Source organism: Canis lupus, chromosome 23 (genome assembly GCF_048164855.1).
Source record: "Canis lupus baileyi chromosome 23, mCanLup2.hap1, whole genome shotgun sequence".
NCBI classification, from domain to species: Eukaryota; Metazoa; Chordata; class Mammalia; order Carnivora; family Canidae; genus Canis; species Canis lupus.
Window position 1 is genome coordinate 3,415,606 of NC_132860.1, and position 18,375 is coordinate 3,433,980.

The 18,375-nt window shown below is 37.7% G+C and overlaps 1 protein-coding gene across 6 annotated transcripts in view; it reads right to left on the bottom strand.

The window, feature by feature from the left end:
* Positions 1-84: 84 nt before the first annotated feature.
* ANO3 (anoctamin 3) overlaps positions 85-18,375 on the bottom strand; it is a 372,668-nt gene continuing 354,377 nt past the window's right edge. For 4 of the 6 annotated variants that reach the window (XM_072793741.1, XM_072793738.1, XM_072793743.1 and 1 more), the window contains 7 exons: positions 18,011-18,108; positions 15,292-15,425; positions 14,248-14,400; positions 12,156-12,303; positions 7,956-8,036; positions 7,690-7,795; positions 85-3,255 (listed from right to left, as the gene is read on the bottom strand). In XM_072793741.1, the coding sequence (XP_072649842.1) occupies positions 3,073-3,255; positions 7,690-7,795; positions 7,956-8,036; positions 12,156-12,303; positions 14,248-14,400; positions 15,292-15,425; positions 18,011-18,108 (903 nt within the window). In that variant the 3' untranslated portion in view covers positions 85-3,072. The remainder of the gene's footprint in view (positions 3,256-7,689; positions 7,796-7,955; positions 8,037-12,155; positions 12,304-14,247; positions 14,401-15,291; positions 15,426-18,010; positions 18,109-18,375) is intronic. The other 2 variants (XM_072793740.1, XM_072793739.1) reach the window with 2 other exon arrangements.

Sequence of the window (18,375 nt, forward strand, 5' to 3'; positions counted from 1 at the left end):
TCCCCCCCCTCCCCAGAGGCGCTCCAACTGACAGTTAAGAAACAAGCGGGATCACATGTAACATGCAAATTATAGGGAAAAATATCATATCACATAATTTATTGCGTGGAAAAGGTTCCTTTTCATTCCGTTCTACAACAGGTTGTGCTAAGAGTCATTTCAAAAGAAAGTGCATCATTCGGAAGGTGCGTCTCATCATGCAGTCACTCAGCGGCATTTCATCGAAAAGTGCGAAAAGTGTGAAAAGTGCGTGCCCGGGCTCAGAGGGCGGGAGAGGAGCTCGGCCACGGCCTCGATGCTCCACGTGGGCCGGAAGAGCTGCGGCCCGAACACCTCGCCGAGGCGGCCTGCATGCACAGCTGCATTCGTCATCTGCTAGAAAAGACAACGATCTGGGATATGAAAATAGGTAAGCAGCATTCGTGGAATTCAGAATTCCTGAGAAGAGTGTGTGCTATATAAATCTTCTGAGAAATCATTTGTATTCACATGAAAACCATGATATAAAACATGTCTCTCAACGAAAGCAAGAGTGATCCAAGACTCCCGGGCCGCGAGGGGCCCGCCAATACTCTGCGTCGACAAGACGAAGGCGTTGCTGGGTTCTACTGCCTTGTGTCCCAAAAGGAAATTTCCAGATAACTTTTTCATTGTTTCCCTATTTTCCAATTGGTCTCAGAAATTACCAGGGAAGGCAATGTCTAAATCAATGTACTAGAAATTTTTTTTTAATGAAAAATATTGTTCCCTTTTTCATGCTTTTTTCTCTAGGCAATCAGTAGGATTTTAAACCCGGATGGTGGTGATACCAAAATAACTCGGAAAGAATAGAAAGAGTTCTCAGGGTCGTGGCTATCTTCCTTCTTTGCTCTACTGTAAGGCCAATGTCTTTGCCTTGTGTCCCTAATTTGAGGAAGGCATGAGCGTCAGGCTCCTTTATGGCCTCGACAGGCGTCTGGAGCAATTATTCTCAGGCATGGTATACATTTAGCTAATGAGGAAGAGGAAATGCTGCAGATGCTACAAAAATGGAAGAGTTCAAAACCCCCTCGTGTAGTTAGTGGCATGAGCTGCTACAAACACGCAGGTGGCCCCACAGAGCCTTGGAGGCATCTGATGGCTGAGTCCCACGTGACAAAGGCTTGGGCGGGAAGTCTGGGGCCCTACCCCCTGCTCGGTCAGAACCAGAGGCCGAGGAGGGAGGTGAATGTTTTTGACATCAGCAAACCAAGGAACAACCATAACCTATCACAGCTTTCCCCTGGAGTAAAAGAAGAAAAAGTAAAAAAAAAAAAAAAAAAAAAAAATATTTTCAGCATTAGGATGATAAAAAGCAGTCTCCCAGTTAGAGGGACTTTATAATTTCCTTCCTGGGGACCCGCTAGCAGGTATACAAAGTGGCTTTATTTCCACCATCTTTACTCTGGTCCTTAAGCATTTTGGAAATAACTGCTTTTTTAATTGAACAAAAACCCAACTGGTCAAAGATGATGAATCATATATGCACGTACATACGTGAATGTGTGCGTGTATGTGCTTCGCCTCCCCATTCCCAGGGGAGGAAAACTGAGATTAACTTGGATTGTTTTGCCAAGGAATGGGGCCTTGATGCCTCCCACATTCCCTTCCTCCAACTCTCCTCTTGCTTCCCCTCCTGCTCCCATTGCTTATGCCTCCACCGGACTTTCTTTCCTGGGAGGCTGCATCCTTTCCACTTCATCTGTCTGTGAACAATAACACGGAGCTGACGCTGAAATAGCAACTCCACAACAAAGCATGATGACGTCTCTCACAATTGACTTGACCTTGGTTTTAGAGAGTTTTTAAAAAACCAACCAAATCAGTCTACCAAAGAAACTATAACAGAAAACTCCCCTTCATGGATGAAAAGAAAATAAACCAAAAAAAAAAAAAGTGGTTTTTTTTTTTTTTTTACAAATAATATAAATTTATATTCATGCATTGTTTTCATTAGCTCATGAACAAGAGTGCACATTGTTAGAAAAGCGTAAAGTGCTGCAAAGCATTTGGCTTCTGCTTTCCTGAATAAAGTCACAACGGCATACTACATAACTGGTCTCAGGGCTGCACAAAATGTAACTTGCATTACATATCGCCAACGTGCAAAGGTACGAGGGAGACCAACATATTTACAGCATTTCAAGTTACTCTGCGATTCCGTGAGAGTCATGATGATAAACCAGAAAGGAAGAAATCAAAGATACTCTCAAACAGCCTTCCACCGTAAAGCCTGGTGAGTGGTGTTCTAAATGATATGGGAATAAACGCCCATATTTTAAAAGTATGTGGCTCTCTCGGAATTTAGTTGTTTTTTTTTTTTTTTTTTTTTTTTTTTTTAAAGGCAGCACAACTAGTCCTGCCAGTGATACAACGCATTTGAACGTAGCCAATGCAATAGGATGTATGTCAAGGATTGGTATTCTTTTTAGAATCTCAGGTTTTGGTTCGACTACGAAGGGTGGGGTGCAACTCTTCAACTGCACAGTCAATGTAAAGCAGCATAAACTCCTTGGGGACACACATCTGTCATCTCAGCGGGGAGCGAGGGAATTTCCCCAAACCTAGAAGCTGAAGGGACATGGGTTTCTGGCAGCAAAGGCAAGCACTGATTTAAGTGGTTTCCTGTGAGTATGTCAGCTCAGCCTACGGTTCCAGAGTATGTGACCGAGGCCCACGTGATCCCCTACGCACACCTGCCTTCGGAATGTTTACGTGGAAATCTGTCGCTAGAAACCTCACTGTCACCCTTCCCGTTCCACTGCATGACGGAAGGTGGAGGTCTCCAAACACACAACTCCCTGAGGCTGGGTCTGAGAATTAGATCCTGGCTTCCTGCACTGTCAATCGAACCATTTTTTAAGGTCACGAGTCAGCTTTTTCTTCCCTAGAAGCCTGGATATTCCAAATCCCAGAGATGGCTGCGACGCATTTCCAAGTCAACATATCACACACATGGTTTGCAAGGTATGCCTTCCTTCTGGATCCCACCCAGCACTTAGAGTTGCTGTCATTCCCGCTAATGCTACTGCCCCTCTGGGCAACAGGCATCAGCTAAGGCCATTCATGGTGCACGGGGTGACCACTTTTTCTCCGTTGTTGTTGCAAGTGTTCTAGTTCAGCCTCATACATCATCTCCTGGACTAAGTACTTCTCCCGTCGTATTCGGTCATACAGGTTCTTTGGTACATCTGGAATCAGGTAGGCGATGAATGACTTGATCCCAAAAACAAGGTGCTGCAGATTTAAGAGGGGAAAGTACAGTTTTCAAAGATTCTGGAAGGCCAATTATAAAACAGGTCATAAACAATGCTGCATTTGCCTTTCAATCAAGCAGCAGAACTCAGGATGAACTTTTTTTTTTTTTTTTTGTAATGCAGAACCAATTTATTTCCATGTACGACAATGAAGATTGGGATACTATTAAAAGGAGAGCAGTCTTCTGTCAAATAGAGATCCAGATTTTTAAGTAGCTGCTTTGGGGAACTACTACGATGGAATATGAATCCAGAATATTATTTTTTTTTCCAGAAATTACATTGAGACCTCTACACTGTTGCTTTCCATCACATCAGTATTAGGAGAAACCAGAATTCTTTCCTCTTTTGGGTGCCACCTGTTGATATCACTTTATAGACACTGAATGAACCTGCAGGTCACGTCTATACAATCCTCATATATTACACAATCCTGTTGTGACACGCATGGTTATACACAGATCAGAGATCACATCCAGAGAAAACTCACGTCTGATAGATTGCAATTGCAGGGTACAGGGCACATGGAATACTGTCTGTCTGTGACACTGGCATTGGACTCAACCTCCAGCATATGCATTTTATGGAATTTCTATTCTAGCAAGTTCAGATGTTGGGAAATATTTTGTCTCTACTGCAGAATTATTTTCTGATAAAAATGTATTAATTTTTAAAAACAGACTGACAAAGGTATCGTATAGAAAAAAAAGACAGGATCAAAACCCAAAAAGGTAATAAGCCCATGGTTGAAAGTTCAGAGGCTGAATGAGACCATCTGTGCCTGAACCGTTCCCTGACACCCGCTAGCTGTCACCCTTACGCAAATCACCTACGCTGTCTGTGTCTCATCCCTAAAATGATGACAATAATAGTATCTCTTAAAGGTGGTGCTGAGGCTTAATGAGCAACTGTACATGAAGGGCTTGGTGCAGTATTAGCACCACTAAAATATCAGCTCCTGTGATAATAAATGCATTCTTTCTCTTTGCCTGTGGAGGAGAGTGGACCTTTCTTTCGCTCAGAAAAGAAAAGGAAATACTGAGAGAGTCAGATGATGTGTGGGGAAAAAACCCATTTACCTATAGGACTTTGTGACAATTGTCTCTCTATGCAGAAAGGAAGAACTCAAGGTACTTTTCATGGGGTTTACGATCAGTGTCTCAGGAAACCGCCCTCCACGGTAGATCATGGTAAAGCAGGTCCTATTTCCCAGAGAAAAGTAGACCAGGAGATTCTTTCCTCATCAAATATTTAGTATTCGCAGAAATATCCAGCAATGTGTCTCAAAAGTATAGAAATAAAAATCAAAAACGTGTTGTAATTTGAGTGAAGAATATGCAATGAGTCCTATACAATGATAATAAATGACCCTTTAAACTGATTCACATGGAGAGACTGATATGTAAAGATGATGCACTATTTTTTAAGAACAATTTTTTTAAAAGCTAAAGATTATCCTTTATCAAGGCAAGCCTGTAACTAGTTACAGATGACAATTTTCTTAAATGGGCAGAACTTATCTTAAACAACAAACCTAGAGTAAGTATCATACTTAAAGAAAGAAATGGGGAGGATTTATAATGAAGTTAGAAACAAGACACAATTGCTCACACCACTGCTATTCGATACCATGCTGAAATTTCCAACAACACAGCAAGGCAAACAGGAGAAATGAGGCATAAGTCTCCCAAGTACATGGACAAAGCTGTCGCTGTTGGCAACTTGTATTATCCTTTGAAAAGACAATCTAACAGACTTCACAGACAGAAGACTGGAACCAATGAAAGACTGAAACAAGGAGGTACACGCATCTAAGAAAGACCATTAGAATTCCAGCAAATACCAATCAAATCCTCGTGGAGGCTAAGATAGTATTTTTAACAGCAATAAAAATAGCTACAAAGTTTTTGGAAATGAGAAAGAATGAACAAGCAAGACAACATTTTAAAACTCTATTAAAAAAAATAAATAAAACTCTATTAAGGGATAGAAGAACGGTTTGAATAAATGCCATGTTTATTAATGAATCAGCACGGATTATGTAAATAAGTCAGCATGTGCTTTCTGTAAATATGATTCTGACCATAATCCTTGCATGATATTTGGGGGAGTCTGAAAAATGGCCTCTGAAATCTATATGAGTGATAAATAACTCCAAATGGCCAAGGCAATTTTTAGAACTAAGAGCAAGCTTGGCAGGTGAGGGAAGTGGCTAGCTTTACCAGATACGAGGATATATATTCCAAAGCCATGGCATTTAAATGGTGTGGCAGTGAACAGGAACAGGCAAATAGAGTAATGAAATCAGAACACTGAGGCCAGGCACATGCTTTCTAGAGGAACTTGGAATATTATAGAGGTGGATTTACAAATCAGTAAATAAATAACATATTAGTAAAGAGCTGTACAAAAATTATGTCACCATGTAGAGAATAAGAAAAATTTATTTTTCCCTCTACAAAAAGTCCTGATATCTTTGAGACGTGCGATAGGTAAGACTATAAAATTATTAGTACAAAATGAATATCTTTTTGACCTTGAGATAGGAAAATTTCCTAGAGAAGCTAGACAAAAAAGCCAAAACCTTTGTAGGAAAATAACGATGGGCTTGATGACATCAAAATTAGACATTATTTGTAAATTAATAGGTTATGGATAAGAAAAAGCTATTTGGTGCATTTATAACTGGTAAATACTAATAAGTGGAACACATAAGAAAATCTTGAAATTTGGTAACAAATAAACTGGAAACTCAGCCGAAAATAGATCAAAGTTATAGAGTCACAAAAAGGAAACCAAAATGGCTTTCTAGTAATAAAAGTGATAGTCAATATCATAAGTAAGTAGATTAAACCAAAAAAATTAAAGTACAATATTACCTTACTCTTATCTAATTGCAAAATATTAGAAATTCAGACAATATGAAAATCTGGTGAAAATCGAAGGGAATTTTGGAGAGCAACCTGTCAGTATTATGTGAAATCGAGTATGCATATAAATAATTTCACACCTGAGTATAATACTCCTGAAAAACTCTTAAATATGTTTAGAAGGTAACGGGTCCAAGATTCCTAATACGATATTTATAGAGGTAGAATTATTGTAGGCCTAAGTACCCACCCTTAGGGGACTTGGCATTTAAATTCAATGAACTATCAAATATAAGTAGAAGAAATGATATGGATAGACTTCATGGATGGATCTCTCTCTAGATCTAAAAAAATTAAAGTTAGAGATTAAAATGGGTTATTACATAATACTATCAAAGCAATTTTGAAAATAGAACATTTAATACTATATTACATATATAATATAGTTATTATATATATGATATAGTTATAAATATATAATACAGTTATATACTATATAATACATGTATATTCAAATATAAACATGTGGAAAAACTTCTAAAGAAAAGAAAGTGGGTGTTTTTAGAGCGGGTGGGTAATAGAATTAGCAATGGGGAATGGAGAAGAAAAGATAAAGAGGGAATCACATGTATCCACGATGACATGTTGCTGTGAATCGAGGCATTTGACGAAGTCTGTTGCTTGAGTTCCCAAAAGAAGACGAAGAAGAAAAAAAGTGCACATTTAAAACACAATAAAAAGATTTTTCAGAATCAGTGGATTGGAAATATGCCTTAACCTCTTATGCTACCTGTTAATAAAGTAAAAAGTCACACTTCATCAGTAGACATTTTTGTAGGCTCATAGAGTCATTATGTAATAGAATTTCTTCCGGGATTAAACCTTAGATGTAAGCATTTCATTTTATGGATGATGGATGTTTCACTACAAAATTTGAGGTATTTTCTGGAGATCAGTGGAGAGGCAGATTGCCTTAAAAAGACTTTTTTTCCAGAAGTTTTATGTATGGCTACTTCTTTTTCCCTCTCCCTAAAAAACAAATGCATTCCAAGTTTTTCCATAGAACTTGGTGGCACCTTAGAGCATACTCAATATATTCCAGGACTAAAGGCTTCACTGTATCGAGCTTAGGAAAGATTTTTCAAGCAATGTCCCTTATACAAGTTCACGTGTGGTCAACTGTAATTAAGTTGATTAGAAAAGTTTCTCTACCCTCATGAATAAGTATAGATTCTCTCATCAGATGATGAAAACCACCCTTCCTTTTTTAAAATATGGGTACTCACAGGCTCCATGCTTCCAGTTCAACTGTTAACAGCTTCTTTTATCCCAGTTTTAAATACCCACTGACCTACCTTCTTACATCATTCAGCTCTTACTTCTTTGCATGTCTTAGAGTAGTTTCACTGTATTTAAACCTTTTACTGTGAGAGACACAAGCCCTTTTTTTGGAAGTCAATGAGGAACTGATGTACTGAAGAGTCAACTATTGTATCAGTAGGGAAAGCGTTTACCAGTAGTGATTTTATCAGCCTGTGACTCACCTCGAACACGATAATGAAGGCCAGTCGAGCGGCAAGGATATGCCAGTACTGTAAGGTGAACTCATAGGGTTTGGAACTCCAAGGGGGACCTCTGTAGTCTCGGTACCTAAAATCCAGAAGACAAAGAATTTGAGGAATAGAGACCAAAGTACAAAGGCCCCAAATGTTTTTAATTTGCCCAAACTTCAAAATGACAGTTGAAATGGGCTCATTAGCATACAGAGGGAGGAGATGGGTGATGAAAGCAATAATTTGTAAGTAAGTACCTGCAATAACCAGATTTTCCCATACCAAGCTCGCTCAGGTCAAAGAAGGATAGGCTATTGTTGACATATCCCTTTAAACAACTGGGAGAAAAGAAAAGTATCATGTGATTCAGAGAGTCATAAATTGAGAGTCCAATTCTTTCATTACATATGACGGGATTCAATAAATACTATTACTCTTCCATTCTAATTATAAATTTCTGGTCACTCAGGTCTCTATCTCCTTTCATGAATCTGCAATTTTACCTTAATTTACTCTTGTCAGCTGTTTTCCCCCTTTCTTTTGGCTTACACTTATTAAGTGTTTACTATGCACTTGGCATTGTGTTAAAAATCTAAGTATGTGTTTTATAAATATACATGCAATAACATACCACCTAGTTAATGATAATTAAGCAACCATTTGATCACACCATATGTATTTGTGATTAACGTATTCAATATATATTTATGGAGGGCCTGTAATTTGTTAGAAAAATTCCTGGATGACTGACAATGCACAAAAAAAGGTAAAAATCCCTATCCTGGTTGGTGAGGTATTAAATTGTGGTCAGAGTTAACTTTTATAATAACCTTAGAACATACATATTATCATCTCCATCATATAGATTAAAGAACTATTACAGAGACTAAATAACTTCCTTCTAAGCCTGTCATTTTCAAAGTTTTTGATCTCAGCTAAACTTTTACATTTTTAAAAAATTACTGAGGACCTCAAGGAGCTTTTAGCAGAGGGGTTTTACATATTGGTATTTCACGCATTAGAAATTAAAACAGAAATTTAGAAAATATTTATCTACTAATTCATTTAAATAATTTATCAAATCCATTACAAGTTGATATAAATAGCACAGTTTTAAAGAAAAATAGCTGTATGTTCCAAAGGATGTAGTGAGAAGAATGACCGTTTTTCACATGTTTGCAAATCCTTTGATGCCTGCCTTAACAGAAGAGAGCTAGATTTTCCTGTCTCTGCTTTAAACCTGATGCAGGATGTTATTTTGGTTGAAGAATAAGTAGAGAATCTAGACTCACATAGACAAGTACTTGAAACAAAAGATATTTTAATAGCATTTCAAGTAATTATGGATATTTTTTCATTGACATTGCACCAAATTTCTACCCGTGATTATTTCTTAAAGTTTAACTGCACTGTGAAGTCTTAAAGTATCAATAAACTTTTGACATGGATTTTACATTAAAATCCACAGGTCTATCTTGTACTTTGAATTTATATTTTATCTACACATGACCTTGCAATATTAAATATGGGTCACTTGGGAAATATTTGTTTCCTGAATTATCTAGACCTTCCAAATGTTGTTAGATTTTTACTACAGACTATGAAAATAATTGTTAACATCAGCATTGACTTTTATCAGGAAAAAAAATCTGAAAGTACTGGGAACCTTTCAAGCTCAGTGGTAGATAAAGTTATCCAAAATTCTGATTTTCAATTCAAAACTTGAACTTTATTAATGGCAATAATTACTGTCAATTATTTTCCCTAAAGTGACAAGCTAGTTTTGTTCATTTCATAAGACTGATGCCTAAATATCCAAGTCTGAATAATCATAGTTTATGTGGCAATCACTGTTTCATGTTAAAAAATTGAGTAGTTTGCAAATTCAACAATCATGCAAGTTTTTTTGTCTGAGATGATCATTGTACTTTAGCCCGTAGCAGAAGTGCTTTATCACACTTCGTATTTTGTCACATAGAATACTGAGAAGCCATTTATTCAAGGGTGGAGATTTGATATAATTAAATTATTACTGCTTCATCGAGGGCATTCTGAATTTTCTCACTGGCATTTTTTAAATGGTAGCTATACAATGGTGAAGAATACAATTATGCAAAGCCAACAGAACATTTCACCCACTGTTGCTTTTGTACCATCTGGCAAAGCAAGCAAATAATATCTTAGTATTATTATGAAAATAATCTGGAGACCTGCAGATCTCATGTTGAGAATCTGCCCAGGATAAACAGCTGTTACAACCTGGATTCTAATGTGAATCTATCTTATTCTAAACCCTGAATTCTTAAGTACAGGACTACGCTGGTTTCACTCCCTTCTCTCCTTCCCCAGAGGGATGATTTATCATTTCAACCGCTCTCTACCAATACCCTTCTCTCTATCACCATTTTGTCCTTTTGCTGCTTTGGTGTGAAAATTTCTGATCTGAATGAATCTACTTTCAGTTTAGCTTCTAAGCATATCTGGAAAAAATTAAATAATGGGATGGCCCTAGGAATGTGGCTTCAACCTCATACAAGCCCTGCAAATCTCTTCTTGAAGTTATTCTATATCTGGTCACTGAATGAACATGGAGAAGGTGTCAGGTGCCATCTACTTGAAAGCCAGGACTTGAAATGTAACAGAGGGCCCGTGATGTAATGAACACTGGGTATTACAGAAGACTGATGAGTCACTGACCTCCACCTCTGCAACCAACAATACATTATACGTTAATTAACTGATTTTAAAGACCCTTTTAAAAATATCAAAGAAAAGGGATCCCTGGGTGGCGTAGCGGTTTGGCGCCTGCCTTTGGCCCAGGGCACGATCCTGGAGATCCGGGATCGAATCCCACGTCAGGCTCCCGGTGCATGGAGCCTGCTTCTCCCTCTGCCTGTGTCTCTGCCTCTCTCTCTCTCACTGTGTGCCTATCATGAATAAATAAAAATTAAAAAAATAAAAAATAAAAAAAATAAAAATAAAAATATCAAAAAAAAAAAAAAGTAAACAGAACACATAACCAGCCAATTTCATTTTCACCCACCACTAGGGGGAAGCAAAGACAGTAGCAAAAAATGCTTCTAAGGAAGAGGGCTGCCAAATATGCCTACATGTTATAAACCTTTAAAATCTGCTTCTAGACTTTGTTGAATTAAGAAGAAGGGACTTTTTTGATTTTTCACTAGTAATATAAAAGCAACTTATTTATATAGTCTTTCATAGTTTATAAAATGTTACTTCAGACACTGTTTCTTTATTATAGGTCCAGATTGATGATCTTGGGCATTTGATTTGAAGTTAAAGTCCCTTGACAAGGCTCCAAAATATATTTTTTATTCCTTTATTCCTTCTCTCTGAAAGACAGATGTTTCTGTTCAGAAAGGCACTTCAGTGTTCTGTGAAATACATCAGTCCATCAGTAGAACTCAGGGTGGATTTCATGTTAAACCACAGCTCAGCTTCTTGGGGCACATGCCCTACATCTAAGGAAGATGCATGCCCAACGCTACTCCTGAGGCAGGAGGGGAAGTGGCTTCGCCTATCACTACTTTATCTCCCATCACTACTTCCACACCTAAGGCTAATCTCCAGCTGAAACTCCAATTTCTGTTCCCCAAGTCCAGTGCTCTCTTGTATTCTTTCTTAATACTTGCTTTCAAGAAGGAAAGATGTGAAAAACCCATTTCTCCTCAACAGTGGTTGTAAACTGGGTGATTTTGTCCCCCAGGCAACATTTTGCAATGTCTGAAGACAATTTTAGGTTGTCACAACTTGGGGAGTAGGAAGGCTGCTATTTGTATCTACTGGAGAGGCCAAGGATACTGCTGAACATCCTACAATGCACAAAATAGCCCCCACCTTATCCTCAAAAAGAATTATCTGGCTTAAAATGTCCATAGCACAGAGGTCGAGAAATGCTGCTCTAAAGTGTGGATTCAAATTTTAATAACAACAACAAAAAAAGACAAAGATCCAGGGCAGCGTTTTCTGCACCTTAAAATTTTTTGTTATAAATTCATTTGGAAAATTCCTTTATCACATAGCTGACATTTCCCTCCTATTCTGTATCTGCTTGCAAACTAGCTTTATTCCCTGTAAACAAATTGATTAACTAGTGTAGGCCTCCGTTTTCCCATCTATATAATCAGAAGATTGAACTGCATGATTTCTAATGTCTCTTCCAGCTCTGAACTTAACTTCTAAATACATTATAATGCTTTTAATATTTGGATGCCAGTGATGCATTTCCAAGTAAAAACACAGAGAGACTCTAAAATTATTTGATTAAAAAGCACTGTCGCCCTTTTTATCCGCTTGATTTCCTCCAATAAGCACACGGTAAGTACAATGATCAAAAACACTGCCCGTAATGGTCACAGAACAAAACTTCCCAATGAGTTCCCACTTCAATCACAAAAATAAAATGTATCAGAAAAATGTGTAAATTTCAACCTTACTTTTCACCATATTCAAAACGACTTGCACAGGGGCCATATTTATATTCATAGACAAAACGTGGGATGTAATCAGATGTAATAGCAATTACAAATGCATTGGTGATCACAGCCAATATACCAATTCCTTCAAGAATGCCATACCAGATACCTAGTAGGAGAAAGAGTGGAGATAGGGGATGAAATGGAAAAAAATAATTAAAACCGAGTGGATAGTCTTTGGAAAGAATGTTTTACTTATTTGGGGGCTACAGCTCTGTCCATTATTTACTTTATTTCCCTACACATTAGACATCTACTGAATACTTTTCCCTAGACAGAAGATAGAACCCATGAAGGGAGATCTGAAAATTAAAATATCATCAGGAATTGTTTCAAGAATTTTTTACATTGAAAATATAAAAATGTAAAAGTTTGATGTCAAGATATGGAAATCACTAGTTGACTTTTCCAGCCTGGCATACAGGTATAAGAAAAACCTTCTGAAATTGTATACGGTATCCACATACTATCGATTACAGTCAAAGTTGATGTTTAAAAAAATAATAATTTTTGCATTGGAAAATGCAATAAACACTAGCTAAAGCTGGAAAGGGAGTTTGAATTTTTCCTCTTTGATTTATTCTGTAGATTTTCTTTAATGTGTTTATATTATTTTAATAATGACATAATAAACATGTCTAAATTAAATAGCAATAATAATTTTAGACGTTTTAAAAAATGGGAACTCAAGTTGAATAGCATTAAATCTCTATAGATTAGAATATTTTAATCAGCTTTGTTGGCTGTGGAGCATATATATGAGTAAAATTAACTGAAAAGGCAACTTTGCAATAATAGCCAGAAAATTCTCCAAAAAAGAAGAGGGGAATTATGAATTTTTTTCACATACTTAGAATCTCTGTTTCAGAGCTATAGTTTAGTAAAACAGTATGCCAATAATAAGTAGTCTGATCAAAGGGACAAATGGGGATTCTAGAAATATAACTAAGTTTACATATAGATTCATAAAATAGAGATAATTCAAACAAGTTTAAAAAAAGATGGAATATTTAATAAATTTTTTGTACCCTTTAGAAGGAAAACAAGCTGGGTCTTAATTTCAGCCCCTTTGTTAACAACAAATTCCAGTTAGATCAACAATTTAAATAAAATCCTAAAATGCCAACAGATAACCAAACAACACACACATATCTAAAATATAAAACAACTAAAACACAGTGAAAAATCGAGAGTTCTAAAGGACATTCTAAGAATGTCATAAATAATAACTGTAAGACAGATATATCAGTGTGATTATATACACACTAAAACCTTACTCATGATAGAGTAAAAGATTAAAAACCAGCATCTGAATATATATCAAAGGTTAATATTGTAAACAGAGATAAAGATTACCAAATCAGATATAATAGCCAAAGGTCATAAACAGTAAAGAAGAAATACAAATGTATTTAATCTCATAATTATAAAAAATGCAAGGAAATAAAGCAAGATATCATTTTCCCTCCTCAGATTATTGAGGACAAAACAGTATAAAAAAAAAAAAAAAGAACCCTTATTACCTGATGGAAATATAAATTGGCACGATATTTCTGGAGAACACGTTGAGAAATTATCAAAATTTAAATGTAAAAAAAATGTAACTCCTTTGACAAAGGAGTTCCATTCTAGGAGTTTATCTTGAGGAAATGATCAAAGTACATAGGAAGATGTACATTCACCTCAGTATTGTTTATAATAGAAAAAACTGAAATGATCTAAGTGTCTTCAGTTAAGGGGATGATTTTTTAGAAATGTCATATAACATGCAATAGAAATTTGTGCAGTAATTATAAAGAATGAGACAGAACTATACTAACATGGGAAGATGGATAGGAGATGAGTTTTTGGTATAAACAAGTTCGTGAGATAGTATGTTTAGTATACACATAACTCTCAACTGAGTTGTGTCCATTTCATTATTTTGTTGACCCAAACTGCTCAGTCTTGTTCAATTTGGAAGGGACCCCAACAATAGAAACCCACATGGTGCTAAGATCAAGGCACTTCTTGGCCTTAGCAATGCCAAAACCATTTAATTCCTGAATCTTACCTATGTCAGTTGCTCGAGCTGGAAGAGGCCTCCGCCACTGGGTGACAAATTTGTATGCATCCAGCCTGATCTCAATGATATTGTTTAACAAAGCCAAAAGAGGGGCCAGAGGAAAAGCCGCAACAAAGATGGTGGTAAAACCGAATTGCAAAACTGTCCAGGGAGAGAGAGAGCATCACAACATTAATAATATAAACAATACCATTTATTGAGTGCTTTCTTTGTGCCATATTAGGTGCTTTACATAAATCACTTGTAATCCTTCCAATACCCCTACAAGGTAAATATGCTCATCATATTTTGCAGTTGAGATAACTAGAGTTCATATGCGTTCAGTAAGCTTGCTAAAGGGTGGATATAAAAAAAATGTTAAAACTTGCATTTAAACTCTGATCTTAATGGGCTGAAAGTCCATGTGCTTTCTCCAGCATGAAGAAAGAGTGAAGAAAAAAGAAGTCAAAGAGGAGGCTTTGAAGAAAAATGCTTAGCTCTACGAGGGACTCCAGACACCTAATCTCATCCTTTCTTTTTAAGGTGAGAATAGGTCAGAGAAAAAGCAAATAGCAAGACAGCACACAAAGATTTTAGAGTTGGAGTGAGAATCCTCCATTGCTTAATATAAATAATGGGGCTTCTCAAAGAAGCTAAACTCTCGCCAGGTCTGAGCAAAGGTTTATTTATTGTAAGAAATAATCATTGCTTTATTTGCACAAGATGGCATGTTTTTGGCATAGGGATGGGTTGTGCTTTATTTTGTTCCTTTCAAACATCTGCCCTAAAGCTAGGTGTTCTACTGTGGGAAAATCCTTCCCGTTGCTCAAATGTTATGGCTGACACAAGACAGATTTTGTGTCTTCCAAGGACACTGGTTTAATATCTTCCCTCGTAATGTTGAGATAAAGGTATAGATGTATTTTAGAATGCTTGGGGTTGGAAAGGAGAGAGATGGTTTTCTCTCTTGAATCAAAGCCCGTATGAAGTAAAAACAAACAAACAAAAATGTATCAAGACGGCCAAATACCTGTGTAGAAGTTTCTTCCTTACCCATTTCTAAATACTCATCCATCAGTCCATGAATATTCATGGGCTGCAGGTTCCAATCATTTTCCCACTGAGGTATGGACGCATCTTGTATTCCCCGCTTGATTTTATGTCGTGACCACCAGTTCTGGATCAACCTACATCACAGAGCAGACAAAGGCTTTTTGAGCCCTTATTTAACTATATGGTGAATAATTTATAGTGTATTAAGGAAAGAGAGATACCACTAAGCATTGCTGGGTGCTGGAGATATTTACATGGTCTCCATTTCCAAGTTCCGGATGAGAGGATAGGCCTCAGCCTTCCTAGACCTTATAAACATCTACATAATGTATCTGAGAATTAATCTCCCCATACACTTAGGTGCTTCCTATACTTATTAGAGAAATACCCATTTCTATGATTCCTCCCCTCCCTACCTCCCCAGCCTATATAAATACTTCTGTGTTGCCTGTTGTGATTGGATCTGAGCCCTTCATTGCTCATAACCTCAAATCTTCTGGGCTGTGCTCTCTGAACATGAGTAAAATCATGTCCTGCACTAAATAACTGAGCCCTAGATAAGGTTTCAAGAGATAAAGGCTCCACCCTGTGAGGTGTTAGTTGTGTGGCTTTTAGTAAGTTGATATTCACCTCTCTGGGTTTATGAACATGAATGGCTTGCGTATTAACTATTCCATTCTGCTTCTGTAGTGAGCAATAGTTTACAGGCAATGGATCTGTGTCTGAGTCCATTTAAAAGACCTAGAAAGGAATAAACAACACTATTTCCTGAGCTTAGGGGAGTCTGTACATTATGTGACTCCGAAATATCCCATAGTGGGGACTCCTGGGCAGTTATTTCAAGAGTTAGATGAAAATTACCTCTAGAATGAAGTGAATCGCACAGTGCACCTAACTCTCAGTATTAATTAACCATGGACCTAGAACTCAGTGGGTGTTGCAAGAACCATCACAGACCAGAACTTGAGGTCATTGGTTCTTCAGTATACATCCCATGGAGGTTACCTCTGGGACCTCATGAAGATGGAAAAGGGGCTGGGTGTTGGGATTGAGGCCCGCTTAGTTCCGTTTTATTTACCACAGTCTGCATAAGGTTTAACTTTTAAAAAGAGAACTGTGTTCTGAAAGTTTCCAAATCATTGCTTTGGTCCACTCCTGCTGGACTTGGAAAAACACCAACAGGATGTCCCTTACCATGGTACATTTGGGATTTGAGAGACACAGTCCCAGCTGACCAAGGTCATGGTGAAAACGTGTTACCCAAAGTGCATGGTATGGACACAAGCACCTGGACAATGACAATAAGAATCATTCTTAATACTATAATGACCACTCTACCACCTTTCATATGCTTATGAAGCTCTTGCATTCACAGCACATCAGATCCTGTGGCGGCCACTTGCTACCTAATCTCAGTTATTTTCAAATGACTTTTCCACATCTGTTGAGCCTCACACAGTTGAGTCAGGGATAGGAAGGGATACAGACAATGGGCTGGGCTCCCCAATCCTCCATCCCTCTGCTCTCTCCACTTATAAGAGATTGGTTTTCATCCATTTTGAATATTGAGGATCAGTATGAAAATCTCTTCACAAAACGGTTCTGTCATTTATTGTTGAAGGTTTAAAGACCACTGGGCATCTCCTGTAATCTCCTCCCTTATTTTCTAAATTAAAAAACAAAAAAATCCCCCACAATGTCACAGATAGGTCAAATAAATCATAATCATCTTTAGCAAGAGGCAGAGGAGGAACGTGAACCAGGTCCCAGTCATGTCATCGTCCATGCTCTCAAACTGCCTGCAACTTAACACAACACTCTTCGGCAGATTGCAGGGTGGATATCACTTCCGCAGCCCTCAAGTCTCTACTCGGGAATGTCGCGACACCATTCGTAGGCCCGCAAGGAGGAGGAATCGCAGGATAGTCAGATGACTAAGCCTAAACTACCTGTATCATCAATTAACTAGTTCTTCTATAGTCAAGAAATTCCTCAAAATAGTGATGTTTCTAACAACCTTGGCTAGGCCTTGGCTAGCCTCAAAGCTTCCACAACACATTGTTTGAAATAACCTTGATTTCAGTGTATTTGGAGGAGTAATATATTTTATTAGATGTAGAAGTGGGCATTCAACACCCTTCCACGTCAGCCTTCCACAACCATTAAGCTCCTTCCAAAGGGACAAAAGAGAATGCTACTGTTTTGTGAAATCAATCCTGTTCTAATGACTTATTTTTTCTTTCTGTGTAATAAAGAGTACAAGACCTCCCTATCTGGAATTTTATCTTTGTTTTATTGGTTTTTTTTTTCAGGGAGGGAGCCTACATGGAGGTTGTCTTTGTTAAACAGCCATGACCTCAGTCTTTCGGTGGCCAAAAGAAACCAGAAAGTCACTTTTATCCTTAAGAACCTACGTACTGTCAACAGTGCTTTAAGAAGAGCAACAAGCCTTTTAATGTGCTTGACATCTACTCCTTCCTTTAATCCTCACAAGTGTTCTTGAGGAGCAGAGAGCCACTGATCCCCTCTCAGAGCTGTGAAAACTGAGGCTCAGAAAGGCTAAACTCACACACAGTCACACATTTAGTGAGCAGCAGAGCAGGAATGGAACCCACACCTGTCTGCTTACCAGGCCCCAATTCCTAAGAATTCTTCACACTACCTGTCCTTTTTTTGTGTGTAGCTATATACAAGGCAAGTCTAAAAATAAAATGCTCACGGGTATCCCAGTTCCATGAAGTTGTTCCATATTTGCTTCAAAAACATGATGACGCCCATCTGGAGGCAGAGGTCTATCAAACAGCCACTGGGATGACACTGGAACAGAACAAGAACAATGATCTTGCTCTCAGTTGGTTACATGTCCCCACCCTCAGATCATACAGCAAATTCTAAAAGCCAGGCTGCTCTATCGCAGTGCACAAGGAAAATAAAAATAAGGAAGAAATAGCATGTATAAGGACACCAGATAGGGGTATTTTCAGTAATGAGGGTGGAATACTGATCACAATTTTAACAACAATAACAATGAATCTAACTTTTAGTGAGCACTTACTATCTGCCAAGCTCTGTACTAAGCATGAT